The following is a 15,377-nucleotide window of genomic DNA, read 5'->3' as shown; positions in this document are numbered from 1 at the left end:
TTTGAATCTTGCACCTGCCATATTAAGCAGCTCTCATAGGAGAACATGCATGGAGTAATTAGGGCCTTTTAGCATCCAAGTCAGGAAGCGCATGGTGAGCTAGTTATGACGTTATGCTAGGAGGTTTTTGCTCACCATAGTGTATGCCATTTATATGGCTTCCTAACACGGTTTCAGTCCTTATGGGTTAGCCGTGACAACCTTCCACCAAAACTGATGTGAGCGTGGTCCTTACCCTACTTGAAGGTTTGGTTTTATGTGTTCATATCAAAGAGTTGCCACCTAATTCCTTGGTGTTTGGCTTCACAAAGAAAGTGACTTGGCTCCAGTGATTCATCTCCTAAAAACTGCTGAATGCCACTAAGTGGGCTTTCTCAAGCGAAGATTCTAAAGGGAAGCTAGGCCATGCGGCCTTTGTGCCAAACAGTTGGAGCATTGTGTTTGACGACTGACGTTGGGGTAGACATTTTAAGTCAGACTGAAAATGGGGCAACTAGTCATTGTCAGCAGAAACCTACAAGCGACGTTCCAATGACCTTCACATCTGCTGCTTACAATATCTTCCTCGGTGGAAAATGTAAAACCTGAGGTCCATTACTCAATCCTCTTATGGCTCTCTGGAGTCATAGCACATATGCCGGGTGTTCATCATTTACGGTGAACTATCAGTTAAGTTTAGGGCACTGCTTAAATAATGTGTTTATAATATGAAATGGCATTGAGAGGTCTTAAATGTAACACCCTTCAATGTACACATTCGACCCAGTCAAAGCACTTCGACAAAAAACAAAACAAATAAAAACCACAAAAAAACACCACCCATTTCAGTGATGCTCAACAGCCAACATCCAAAACATGCTCTCGAAGTCGCCGCTGACTTTTGGCCTAATATTCTTGTGTTCTTCAGGTGCTCTATGGATACACCTCAAAATCTAAAGGCGAAAAAAAGAATCCAAAATGTAAATCCTGCATGGGGCCACTGCGGCTTTAGACGGACAATGTAGTCTTAGAACTTCACCGAGGTAAACAACCATGGAGGGTTATGTGGAGGGGCAGTGGGATTGACAAGTACAAATGCTGACCCAGCCACTAGATGTGGAATTATGCACAGCACATAAATCCAGAAGAGATTTCATGCTGTAAAAATATTTGAATATAAATGCAGTGTCACTGAGTCCCAAAAAGAGGGCTGATTTTGGTCAAACCTATGCTTGTTAATGTAACACAAGGAAGTTGTAGAGTCCGACACAATTGAAAGATTCAAATTCATGATGGAAGTGTGGCCATGGGAGCTAGTTAAATGGGTTCCAGAAAGCTGATCTAAAGACCAGGTATTGTGGGTATATAGCTCCACCAGTAGAGCACTCCATTTGCATAATGAGGTGTCTGAGCAGGAGCTTTTGAAGCCATATAGATCAAAATGATATTCCTTTTGGAAGATCTATTTTGCAAAAAACACTTCTCCAGGTCCTTTGCTTAACTGCTTCTACTTCGTCACTGTATACTAAAGTTTGCCCTCAAGTCCATTCTGTTGAAGTGATCTCTTTCCCACCCAGGCCTGAAGTTCAAAGAACAGGCAGAGTGCCATGAGACCTAGCAGGAGGATAAGAGGTCATCCAGTAAAACTGCTGAACAATGACAGCGATTAGTATCTTCCTTAAGGGTGTTCGCCATCTGCTGTAGAACGGATACAGTCTTTCTGAACTGTAGATGCTATGCTGAATTAAAGAAGACTTTTATACAAGGAAAATTGGACCTGCTTGTAGAATAATCTGCACGTTTTGCTGAAAATATCCTTTTTCTGAGGAATTCTTTGCCTTCAGCCAGTCAGGGTAAAGAAAAAATACACAGCCACTGCCCCATCAGGTGTGCAGCGAGCATGGCCAGGACTAGGTTAAAACCCCATTGGTGCGAATGTCAGTCCCAAGGTAGAGCAGGAAGCTTGAAATGTTCCATAACAGAATGGAAAATAGGATTCTCCATGCCATCACCTATGAGGAATACTGAAGCAGGTATCTAGAATATGAATGAACACCACTTGCTCCACTGGCCCTAAAACCCAGGAGATGTGTGTGAAGGTCCTCATCTTGAATGTTACTTTTTGCTGATACGTATTCAGGAATCTAGGATCTATTTTGGTGTGCAGACTACACCTCTTGGGGAATAGAAAATTCCCATTGCTAATATTTTCTATTCTTCCTCAATTCCACCAGTCCGAGCATTGAATTCACTACCTCCACCAATAAAAAGGCTACTTCCTGTTGCAGACGCAAGACTGGTGGTAGAGTGGCAAGGGGCAGAATTAGACTAGCCTGTAGAGCAATCTGGGAGCACCATTAGGGGTGGTCTGATAGGTCAACGTGTGGGCAGCTTCTAAGCCGTTGGGGGGCCTGTTTTATGGTAAGGGGTCCAGTTTTTACTGTTGATTTCATTAACGTTATTACAGAGATAGCCTTCGGCAAGGACAAGTGCATGCAGCCTTCCATACCTTGCAAAACACCTATGCAGGGTGTCTTTACAAGTTCAAAACTGCCCCAATTTGCAAACATGGGCCAATTTATAGCTACCTGATTCGCTAATGGGGCCACCTTTATTTTTGGTACCTGGGCCATTTTCCTGTCTTAGTGCAACCCTGCAAGGAAGCAGCAGATGGGAAGAGATTTTTGGAGAACTGCAGGGAGTCCCATAAGTGCTGGATCTTCTGGCACCAATGGTCCAAGCTAATCTCCAATTATCTAGTAACCTAGACAGTCCGATATGGGATGCCGGACCAATAGACAGACAAGCATTAAAGTGTTTTAGAGGCAGCGGTGAACTGTGGAAGATGGGTGGCTACCGCTGTCTTTAACCTGACAGACCTCGAATACTGTTGCTGTGGGACCACAGATAACATCTACTGTTTTTCCTTTAACCAATGTGGTTCTCTCAAGACTGGACTACAGAAACGCCACCCTCACCGGCACCGCAAAGTCACACTTTGCTCCCTTAAAAGCCAGTCTAAATGCAGTAACAAGGTCGATTACTGGAGACAAAAGACAAAAACACATCTCCCCCTCCCTGAATTATCTTGAGTGGCTCCCGATCGAAGCCCGTCCCTGCTTCAAAACTGCCCATCTCACCCACAAAGTTCTCCACGCCGGTAAATCAACCTACCTTGCACCCAAACTCACAAAGGCAGGCCAGTCAAAAATCTAAGAAGCACCAACACCCTACTTCTCATCCAACCCAAAAAAACAAACAAAAAGCCTTAGCATACTCATTCTCGGGCAATGCTCCCAAAATCCGGAATCCCCTCTCATTACATATCCAAACAAACCCCTCCTTCATGAGCTTCAAAAGACAATTACAAGATCTTATCAATTGGCTCCTTAATCCTTTGGGTTTCAACACAAAGTACTGAAAGAGTCTCTTCCTCGAATTGTATATTATTTGTAGTTTCTCTCTAAGAAATGATCTGATCCGACTCTACAAACTTTCATTTTATAATCTATTTCTGCTAACACTGCCATGTAGGTTAAGTGGTCTAATACCCCTGGGTCTTGCCATCGCTTTATAAAACTCTTTAAATAGATAAGCTAAGATTCATAGGTCTTCCTCACAAACAACTTCCCCAAAAAGGAAATGTCATGAGTCTAGAACGATGCTTACAGAGCATTACCCAGGACACCAGACAACTGGCCATGGCATCTGCTGTGTCCATGGCTGTTCTAAGAAGATGTTTTGAGACTCTCAAATCGTCAAATTTACAATGTCTGTTGTCACAAAGAACTTTGCCTACTATCCCTGCTATCCACCATGAGGCATTACTGTATGCTACCTAATGGTAAGATGCGTTGAAAGCTCTGCGCGGTAAACTGCCTTAATTAAGTAAACTTCCTCCCCATCAGGGGCAAAGGGAGTACGCCACTGGCTCAGCTGTGGTCTAAGGTCTGTAGCATGAACCTTTTCTAGGTCAGATGAGCCATCTCGTGCAGGGCTGTGATGCTGAGCCAGCATGGAGGGGACGTTACTTTCACAGGCTCTTAAGACAATGGCATCATAACCTCAGTTCTTTGCTGATCGCTCCAAACTATCAATGACCGTCTTTGTTTCCACTTGTGGTCTGCACACCTGTGTATCCACTCTATCTATGGTTCTCTGAGCAAAGAGAAATACAGAGCATTTAAAAGATCCCAAAGACTAAGTAGGCACTGTCAGGCCCTTCCTGTCAACCATACATGTGCCAGGTCATCAGAAGAGACCTGACCCTTGCTGACCCTGCTGCTGCACCACAGATCTGAGGCCTCACACTCTTGGCTAAGCTCTCCACTTTCTCCTTGCTCTTCTCTTCTATTCTCTCGCACCATCACTTCTACTTTCCTTGATTGCTTCCTCTCTCATCCCTCACTCTTGCTTTGCTGGCCTTTTCTCCACTTTGCCTCTTGTAACTCGCTTTATCATCCTTGCACCCATTGCTCCCGCCTACCTCTTTTAAGAGGTGTTTGGACTTTCAGCTCCTTTATCATTTCCTTCTCATTTTTCATCTTTCCTCCTTTTTTCCCCCTCTTTCTCCGCTCTCTGTAGCCCCCATCTGCAGCTTTCCTAACTTTTTCTCATGGGTTTCCCAGCTACACACTCCGGCCTCTCCCTGCTCATCTCCCCCCCACCCCCTCAATCTCTTTAGTGGCAGCCGCAGAGCAGAAACTCAGCAAACCAGTCTGCCCCCAGCGCCAGGATCCCTGCTCTGCCTCCCACCCACTTCAGCCCAGCTGCTACTCTGCCACGGACATTCTTGCCCCAAACAGCATATGCCAGTCCAGCTGCTGTTCCTGACCACAGCCATCTGCACCGAAGGTGCGTTCCTTTACACCACCTACTACTTCTCTTGCACAATCCCAGCACCCCACTACATACACAGCCCTTCATCACTCTCTGCGCAAAATCTCCACTCATGGCACCTTAACTAACCTCCTCAACACCTGCTTCCTCATCAGACACGCCATCGAATCCTGGGACCTGCTACACAACCTCTTCCTGGGCCATCTCTTCTTGACCAAGACATAGCTCAGCCAGACATGTGCCCCCAACATTGCAATGACTATCCCTACCCGCTACAAGATCACAAGACAGGACTGAACCTGCAAACCTGGCGGCGGAGTAGCCATTATCTACAAAGAAAACTTCCAATGATCCATTATATCTGCAAGCTCCCATGACCACCTCAAAGTCCTGGATTTCAAGCTCAACTTATCTAGCACAACACCCTGGGAACAGGCCTGCTCTACTGAGCACCTGGCCCTAGATAAAACTTCGGTAAACACCATTGCAGACTACATTGAGCCACTGGTGCTTAACTCCAGCTTCTTCATCTTCCTTGACAACCTCAACTTCCACCTAGATGACCACAGCAACCCGAACACCAACAATCTACTGGAAGACTGACTCCCCCAATGATTGAAAGGCCCCACTCGTGTCGCCAGACATCTTCATGACCCCGTCTTCACCAACTTCTCTTACATCACAGAGGACAAAATGATGACCACTTCCTCATCCGCTTCAACCTACACCTACCTCATCAACATAGAACCGCTCCCACCAAAACCACCCAATGCAATTGGAAGAAATCCTCGAAGACACCTGGACCTCTGAACTCCAAACCCCGCCACAACAAGGCCCTTTCTCACAAGCTATCACCAACTTAAACCCCTAGATCACCTTCTGTGCAGACACCATAGCCCGCTCAAAACCTCTCCAACTGCACGGACCAGACAAGCAAGTTGGTAAGTAGATAAGACTCACCAAACACCACGGCAAACAGTAGGCACTTAACTGTCAAAACACCCAAGACACCTACAAGTATGCCCTTCGATTCTACCACCAGCGACTTAGGTCTACAAACACTCACCTTGACTGAACGAATTGAAAAGAGCTCCAATAATTCCAAAGCGAACTTCTCCATAGTGAAGGGATTCACCTCCACCACAGTCAGGTCCACAACAGACATCTCCGCACAGGAACTCTGTCCCAGATCTCCCACTACTTCAGCAACAACTGTAAATCACTACCATGCACTCTGGACCACAGTACGACCCCTGCCCACACTTTAATATTTAAAGGATTCAACCCTATCTGCTCTAGTTTCACCACGATTCTCAACAACTGTCACTAACTCCACGTTCCTGGACACCTTTCTAATCTGCTTCAGGCCTAATCACAGCACTGAGCCCGCCCTCATACCTGCCAACATCTGCGTTATGAAAAAGGCGGCACTGCAGCACACATCCTTCTTGACCACTCCACCACATACAACTCCATCTCCAACCCAGTCCTTATCCAATGCCTCCGTGATACTGAAATTCACCAACCTGCACTCCTCCGGATTACTCCTTCCTTACAGGCCGCATGCAATCAGTCAGCCTGGCCCACTACACCTCCAACCTGAACTAAGGGATCCCTCACGGCTCCTCGCACAGCCCCACGCTATTCAAGGTCTACATGGTCCCACTCGCTAACACCATCCAAGCTCACGGACATTTTACTCCAATGACACCCAGCTCATACTCTCCCTCTCAGATGATACCACCAACACACAGAACAAAATCATCAACTGCATGTTCAAAGTCACAGAACGGAGGAGGACAATTGCTTAAGCTCAACTTTCCCAATAGAGAAGTGGTTCTCTATTGAAAAGACCTCGGACCCTCCGCCTGATGTGCCCTAAGAATGAGGACCCACTTCCATTCCAGGGAAACAAATCTGTTCCCTAGGAATCATTAGCGACAGTCAAATCTCTATGACCAGTAAGATCATTTTAGTCACCTCTTCCTGCTATCGCACTCTCAAAATCCTCTGAAAAGTCTTCAAATGGCATGTGCTCAAAACCGAACCCGCTGGACCATTATCCAAACACTGATCACCACCAAGTTGGACTACAGAAACGCACTATATATGTTGGCATCCCCACACAGCTCACCAGGAGACACCAGATTATCCAGAACATGCTCAAACTCCTACACTGCACTCAGATTTCCACCCACCTCATGGACCCCCACTGGCTCCTCATTTATAGATATGCCCTTTTGAAACTCCTCAAAACACACATACAAAGCACTGCACAGGCCCGCGTACCTGAACAGCGGCATCAGCTTCAACACACCTGCCAGACCACTCTCCAAACTCCTTCTTGCCCACGTTCCCTGCAGCCATAGAGTCAAAGCCTGCTGCGGAGTCTTCTCATACGTGGCTAATCCCCCCCCCCCCCCCCCCCCCCCCCGCCTGCCTGCACATCACAGCTGCTAGCTCAGTCTTAGAATTCTGCAAAAAAGTGAAAACCTGGCTATTCCACTAGGCCCCAGTCCGGGAAGCACCCATACTCCAGAATTCCCTGCCAGGTGACATGCGTACCATACAAATTCATACATCTTAAGAAAGATTGAAATGTAGACAATACCACTGGAGAAGTATCAGGCTCACTTGCATTCTCATAATGTTGGAGGTATCTGTTTCTCAGATAGACTAAAAGAAATGTATTTGAGTCTGTACCATAGATCAAAAATAGGAGTCTATGCAGGAGAGGTTGTGTTCCTGTGATCTCTTCAGACAAGAACATATTCAACAGCTCCTGCAAAGCTATGACAGGTGCCCTGACCAATGTATAATTGATTCAAAACAGAGCTTAGGATATCAGCTCCATGTATGACAATGTAGAAAGCAGCAATGAAGAATCAGACTGTGGCACATGGGGGGCTCCTGTTGCGAACGTCACTGCCTGCTCTGCTCGCATCGAAACAGAGCTTAAGGCATCTGCTCCAAAAGAAACAGAATGGAAAGCAGCAATGAATCAAAGGATATGTGTGGCACATCAGAGGCTCCTTCAGTTAACACCACTAACTGTTACGCACTGAAGGAGAGGCAGAGGCAAGTTCAAGGCTGGTACTTTGTCTAGCACGGACTGTCTGAACAGGCAAGACTTACAGAGAAAGGAGAAAAGATGCCTTCAACTTCTCTAACTTCAGAATCTGTTCTTCCAACAAGGACTACTTTGATGAGGTGGGTTAGAGTTCCCTGAGTTTTTATACTTTTCTTGCTTCGTTTCTCCACTCCTTTTACCACTTGAACCACTTACACTTTGTCTTTTGTACCATTTTATGTTTTTTGTTTCTATTTTTCTCTGTTGTTTAATTTCTTTCTATTCTTAATGTCTCATGTTCCCCCCCACCTTTATACTCTTAGCCCTTCCACCTTATTTCCTTCTTGTCTTTTAATTTTGCCTTTTATGAACTTTTCACCTTTCTTCTCCTTTTTAAATTTTTGAAACTATTATTTTTGTATTGTTTATTACCTTTAAATTATATAGGTTTGCTTTGCTTCTTTTCAGTTCACTCGTTATTCTCATGTTCACATAATAAATAATTGGTACTGCAGTCCAGTAAGCATTCTCATGGACCTCAGGGGATACCTAGCACCCGCCCGCTCAGCAGTGCTAAAAACAATTCCAGGTCCAGCAGTGCACCTGGATACATTTCTATACAAGTAATCTGCTTGAAGCATCTACATCACAGTCATTAACAGAGCTAATCGAGGAACCTGAATCAGGGTACCTTACCCGACTGAAAAGTTCAGAGTGCAGAAGAGGCTTCGCTTTGTTCACAGACAGTGCAGGAACGGCTGGCTCAAAATCACATAATTCCCTGGGCTCTGCTGGCAAAGTATCTTCTTTCAGATCCGAATCAGCCTGGTATCCCTCTTCCAGGACCACATCAGATTCTAACAAGACAAAGGAAAACAGTGCTGCAGAACAGTGCGTTTTAAACCGCCGGCTGGATGGCCCCATGAAATACAGTGTCAGCCTGTTCCCTACAAGAGTGAACACAACTGCAACAGGCAAACAGACCAGTTTCAATGGAATTTGCCAGAGTCACATCTTCAGAGAGTGGATCAGATGCAAGGGTGAACTGCTTATAGGCGTCGACTACTTTTGAGATCATTGTCACTCCGGGCACTCATGCAGCAAGTCCAACCTCATTTACCTTTGGACCCTAAAACCAGAGAACAGGGATATTTTCTAGCTGAAGACCAGGGTAAGGCAGAGAGGAATAACTCCGCTATAAATTAGACACGCGCACCTGTCGACATAAACTAAATCCAGCTATCGAAGGGGAACGACTTTTCAGTGGTTTACGGAAAAGTAAATGTTAGGAGAGTGCGACTTACTTTTACGAAATCTATAATTAACACAATGTTAACACCTTTGTTAACATAGTGCTAGCTAATGAACAAGAAAGAAAGGGGAGACATGTTTTCCACACAAGATTGCCAAGCCCTTTTAAATATTAGTTACTGGGAAAAGACAGTCGCTACAGAGACAATTTGTCATACCTTCTTCCAGAGTGCGTCAAATACACAAAGACAAATACTGGACATGGTACATGTCTTACAAAGCTTAGGAGAAATTGCAAAGGCCCCAATGGGCAGACCGCAGGTGCACAAGAAAAGGACATGAAATACTAGAATAAGTACAGATGCAGAACAGTACCCTGTACCCCACTCCCAGCTACATATAAAAGAAAATCACACTGCAATGGCTGCAAGGGTGTGGGAGGTTATTCAAGGGGGGTCATCTTAATCTAAAGAACACAAGAAAAGAAAAGCAGAAAGGGAAGAAGGTAAAGTTAACAGAAAATCACTTCTTAAGTTCACCCCTTTCAATCTGACTACAGACTGTGAACTTTGGCAAGATACCAAACTCTCCCCATATCACTCTGAAGGAAAAGGCTGCAGCAGAGCTCCATCTCTCTGTAGAGGACATAAGACATGTTAAAGACAAACCGTAAGCACAAACCAATTGAAAACAGCCGCAGAAACATAACAGAAAATCATAAAAAGCAGTTTTCTGGACTGATTTCAGAATGCAGGGCCAGAGTCACTCAATGAAGCAATTAAAAGTTAAGCGTTGCACACAAATCTCAGTAAACGTGCTGGTTTGATTAGCTCGGAGTCTGAGCCAGAACGCCCTTGAACAACTGCCAGAGAAGGGAAGAGTGAGGTGCCATCTGCAGAGATATTCTCATCTTATTCAAGGAGGTCCCTTATCTTTGGCCAGGTCTAACTGGATCATGGAGCTATGTTTCTTTCTTGAGCTGAACAGGAATTTGCAGAACCATCCTTCAACAATGTGTAGATCAATCAAAAGAAACTAGTTAACGCTACTTTCTACACTAAAGTATGCAACTGGAAGCATACTTCACTCAAACGGTTCTAGTACCAAAGATGAAAATTACAATCCACCCATTATAATCCATACTTAGGTTTATCACAGTGTGACTGCTTCCTTTAGCACATGGACACATTATATGTGTGATGGACAAACAGCTACAATCAATGTGTCTAGCAGAATCTCTCGGTGACAGTTTAAGGCTCCCAAACACTGTCCCATTATATACAAGCCACCAGGACCTCAGGCCAATCCCATCCTTAGTCACGGCAGACAATATCCAGAACGGATCTTGAGCTTTGCTTGATGGGAACTACAGACCAGACACCAGTTTACCTGATACATCTGAAATAAAGCTCAGTTATGGATTCTGATGTCATCTCAGAGATATAACTCTGATTAACCAAGTAACCACAAATTTCCATCAAGAATCTCATTAAACTTCAAAGTAAACTAACCGTAACCATAAATAATCACTTTCTGCATGACAACACAAGACCATACTTCGTGGTCTGCATAAATGTAGGCTTCACAGAACACTTAAATGCCCTCACTGAGCTAAATCTTGCTTGTTCCTCAAAAAGAACACAACTCCCCAGCCTTGGAAATCTATATCCAAATCTTTCACACATTGCTAAAGAAGTTAGCAAAGTGGAGAACAGTGTCCTTACTTTGTGAACAGCTTTCAGTTTGCTTAATCAGAAGAGGATTGTGGTGTTTGAATCTTATTGTACAGCACAAACAGACAACTCAAGGGCCAAGAAACAGGTTACAAAATACGATCAACCTACAATAACCAGCAGTAAAAACGTGTCCATGCTGGAAGGAAGCCATCCAACCATGTTGCATCTTATTTATCCTGAGAAGAACAAATCATGAACTTGTAGTGAAATCACCCAGTAAGGTAAGTGCCAAAACTAAAACGATGCAATTGTGATCTTGCTCAATCCACCACACTGAACAGTTATTAATCGTAAATTAAGTCAGACTAAACAAATAATTATTTAAGGTTGTTCATCAATTTTTCTCTGAAACTTAATGCCCAAGCACAGACAAAGGGTAAGGAGTGCAGGGACATGAACTGGCAGTGCAAGTGCGCGTTCTGGCTCAGAAATTATCATGCTGGTCAGGGGCACCTTGATGGTAAGCGGAGGCACTACAAACGAGAAACAAAGCACAACATGGTCGGGGGAGTTGGTATATTATGAATCACAGGTGTGCTTTCGAACTCCCCAACAAGTGAAGATTTTTTTGCTTTAGTTTCCCTTCAAATGCCATAGGTACCTGCCCAGGAAACACTCCTGCGCAACTTCCCTTGACCACTGGACGGGTGGATGGAAGAAAAAGAGGCCACTGCAAAAGGAAACCAATGGGAGCTGCTCATCAAACCAAAGAGACACAGGTATCATCAGCAAAACAAAAGAATAAAATGGCGAGCTGCAAGCTGTGGTGTCGCCTCTGCTCACCTTTCTTCCACAAGTCTATAAAGGAAAATGCTACTTACCAGTATGCATCAGTTCTTGGCATGTAGAGCTGTAGATTCGTATACTTGTGCATAGATCGCCATCTGGTGTTGGGCTTGGATGTTTGCACTTTGTTTTTGTCTTGGAAGTCTTTTGTAGTCACGAGGTAGATCACTCCTCCTTAAGACGATAGTGCGCATGGGTATCGACTGAATCTCCAGATTGTTTTGCCATGGAGGGTTATGATGGAGTTAGTAAGAAATAGAAAAGGATGTTCATGTGTAATGTTTCTGAGTAAGATACTACTGGAACAGATGGAGGTATCCGGGGAGGTGGGTGGGCGTATACGAATCTACAGCTCTACATGCCAAGAACAGATGCATACTGGTAAGTAGCATTTTCCGTTCGGGGCATATGAGCTGTAGATCGTATACTTGTGCATAGACTATACAGAAGTTACCTCCTTAGTGGTGGCAACCTGTATGTGTTGCAGTGGTTTAAAAAAGTGTTCGTAATACAGCCTGGCCCACACTAGCTTGTTGTTTGGCTTGCACGTCTACACAATAGTGTTTTGTGAACGTGTGTGGTGTAGACCAAGTTGCTGCTTTGCAGATGTCATCTAGGGGAACGTTCCCTAAGAATGCCATAGATGCCACTAGTTTATGTGTGGAGTGAGCCCTATGGGGAATGGTTAAGGTGCGTTTGGCATTAGCATAGCATATTTGGATGCATTTAACAACCCAGCTTGCAATCCCTGTTTTTGAGATAGGATTGCCTTTATGAGGTGGGGAGGAAGCCACAAAAAGTTATTTAGTCTTTCTAAAGGATGTTGTTCTTTCAATGTAGTAAAGTATTGCTCATTTTACGTCTAGCGTGTGAGAAGCCCGTTCGGCTACTGAGTCTGGAAGAGGGAAAACACAGAGTTCTACAGACTGGTTAAGGTGGAAAGCAGGGACGACTTTAGGTAGACTTTTTGGGTTAGTCCTAAGAACCACTTTGTTATGATCGATTTGGAGAAATGGTTTTTCTATGGTTAATGCTTTGAGTTCACTGACTCTTCTGAGAGATGTGATCGCAACCAGGAAAGCCACTTTCCAGGTGAGAAATTGTAATTCGCATTTATGCATAGGTTCAAATGGGGGACCCATGAGCCTGGTAAGTACCACATTTAGGTTCAATACTGGAGAGGGTGGAACTCTAGATGGAATTATTCTTTTAAGTCCTTCCATAAATGCCTTGATAGCTGGTACTCAAACAAAGACAAGTGTTGTCTGTTTTGGAGGTAGGCTACTATTGCCGCGAGATGTAGTCTAATGGATGTATACGCTAGGTTACATTGTTGTAGATACAAAAGGTAACAGATGATGTCTTGAGTAGAAGCATCTAGTGGGTTGATTGTTATTTGTACAGTAAATTACAAATATTTTCCACTTTGCAGCATCGCAAGTCCTAGTGGTAGGACGTCTAGCCTCTTTAATGATGTTCATGCAGTCTGGCGGGAGATTAAGGTAGCCAAAGTCTAAGACTTCAGGTGTTAGTTCCAAGAGGGTTGTGAACCATGGCTGTTGGGCCCATTTTGGAGCAATCAGGATCATTGTGAGGAAATGCGGTTTGACTTTCCGAACCACTAGCGGAAGGAGTGGGAGAGGTGGGAAAGCATAAACAAATTTGCCTGACCAGTTCATCCATAGCGCTTTGCCTTTGGACAATGGGTGTGGATACCTGGAGGGGAAGCTTGGGCATTTTGCGTTTTAGTGTGTGGCGAACAGGTCTATTTCTGGGTGGCCCCACATTTGAAAGAATGGAAGCAGAACTTGAGGATGAAGTTTCCATTCGTGGATCTGCTATGTTTTGCGACTGAGCAGATCTGCAATTGGATTGTGTACTCCAGGAAGGTGTTCTGCAAGGAGTTATGTATTTTGGGGGATGGACCATCTCCATATGCTTTGAGCTAGGTGTGAAAGCTGTAGAGTGTGTGTGTCCCCTGTTTTTGTATTTAATACATTGCTGTCATGTTGTCTGTATGGACCAGGACAGCTTTGTTTACGAGGTGGAGTTGAAAAGATTTCAACGCTAGGAAGATCGCCAACAATTCCAGGTAATTTATGTGGAACGGTTTTTGTTGAGGGGTCCATATGCCCTGAATGGTATGGGTTTGAAGATGAGCTCCCCAGCCGGTGAGCGATGCATCCGCTGTTAGCACTACCTGTGGAACCGGGTCGAGGAACGGCTGCCCTTTGGAAAGGTTTTGTGTGTTCCACCACTGCAGAGAGCGATGGATGCGGTTGTCTACCAACACCAAATCTGTTAGTAGACCTTGAGCCTGATTCCACTGACGTGCCAAACACTCCTGTAAGAGACGCATATGGAGTCGTGCATACAGAACGATGAGAATGCAAGAGGCCATCATCCCGAATAGCTGCTTGAACACTTGCGCTGGTAGCGAGTGTTGAGGCTGAAATTTTGCTATTAGAGCTTGTATGGTGCGTTATGCTAGAGCTTTTGAAGTGTATTGTAGCCCCTAGATACTGTTGCCTGTTGGATGGTTGGAGATGGGATTTGGTAAGGTTTACCATGAATCCCAAGTCGTGAAGCCGTTGGATTGTTAGGTTATGTTATAAAGTACTTATCAAGCGCACGTTCACCAAACGGTTTCTTGGCGCTTGAGTGGAAGTAAGGCAGCAACAGAGGGGTAAGCCTATTTGTCATAAGCCTGGGAAAACAACCAGATCTTCAGCTGTTTTCTGAAAGGTGCATAAGAGGTTGCCGACCTCAGCTCCACGGGCAGCGAGTTCCAAAACTGGGGAGCCAAGACTGCAAATCGGGAGCCACCGCGTTTCTTGCGTTTAAAAATGGGAGTGACTAGCAGATTCAGATAGGAAGATCGTAGATTACGAGTGGGGGCATAGCGCAGAATCTTGGACGAGATGAAAGCTGGACTATTGACGTAAAGAGCTTTGAAAATCGTGCATCCCAACTTAGATAAGCTACGCATAGCCACAGGGAGCCAATGGAGGCTTTTCAGCAATGGTCTCACGCAATGCCATTTAGGTTGGTGAAAGATCAGTCTAGCAGCCTGATTCTGGACTAGCTGGAGGCATCTGAGTTGGTAAGCCGGGATGCCTACATAGAGTGAATTCGCATAGTCCAGTCGGGAGATGACCAAGGCCAAGATCACTAAGGTCAGAGCTTCCCGAGACAGAAATCTGCTGATCTTCTTAATTCTACGTAGTTGAAAGACCCCAGCAGAAACCACCGAGCTGATCTGAGCCTTCAACGATAGGTCATTGCTTACCACTATACTCAAACTTTTGGCTGAGCTAACAGGAAGGGGAGGGTTGTCCAGGGTAGAGGGCCAAAAGTTGGAGTTCCATGGATTAGCAAGACCTCCAGTGAGGATCAGCTCGGTTTTATCAGGGTTGAGCTTCAGTTGATTTTCGTTCATCCACTCACCTATGAAGGTCAGTGTCTTGAAAATGAGACACAGAAGATGGAGAGAGATTAATGTCAAAGACCAGTTGAAGATCATCCACGTAATTATATGTCCCAACTTTCCTTTCCCGCAAGGAAGAGATTAGAGGAAGGAGGTACAGGTTAAAAAGAAGCGGGGAGAGGGAGGAGCCCTGGGGAACCCCACAGGTCAATTCCAGTTTCTTAGAAGAGAAGTTGGCAAGGCTTACCGATTGGAACCAGTTGCTAAGGTAGGAGGAGAGCCATTTCAA

General features: G+C 44.9%; 1 protein-coding gene across 4 annotated transcripts in view; it reads right to left on the bottom strand.

Moving 5' to 3' along the window:
- The window catches only part of TSC2 (TSC complex subunit 2), a 243,100-nt gene that overhangs the window by 21,466 nt on the left and 206,257 nt on the right, over positions 1–15,377 (bottom strand). For 2 of the 4 annotated variants that reach the window (XM_085629402.1, XM_085629404.1), the window contains 2 exons: positions 11,477–11,545; positions 8,585–8,745 (listed from right to left, as the gene is read on the bottom strand). In XM_085629402.1, coding sequence (XP_085485528.1) covers positions 8,585–8,745; positions 11,477–11,545 — 230 coding nt within the window. The remainder of the gene's footprint in view (positions 1–8,584; positions 8,746–11,476; positions 11,546–15,377) is intronic. The other 2 variants (XM_085629403.1, XM_085629405.1) reach the window with 1 other exon arrangement.

Source organism: Triturus cristatus, chromosome 10 (genome assembly GCF_964204655.1).
Source record: "Triturus cristatus chromosome 10, aTriCri1.1, whole genome shotgun sequence".
NCBI classification, from domain to species: domain Eukaryota; kingdom Metazoa; phylum Chordata; class Amphibia; order Caudata; family Salamandridae; genus Triturus; species Triturus cristatus.
Note: the sequence above shows the minus strand (reverse complement) of the source record. Positions and strands in the feature narration are given on the sequence as shown.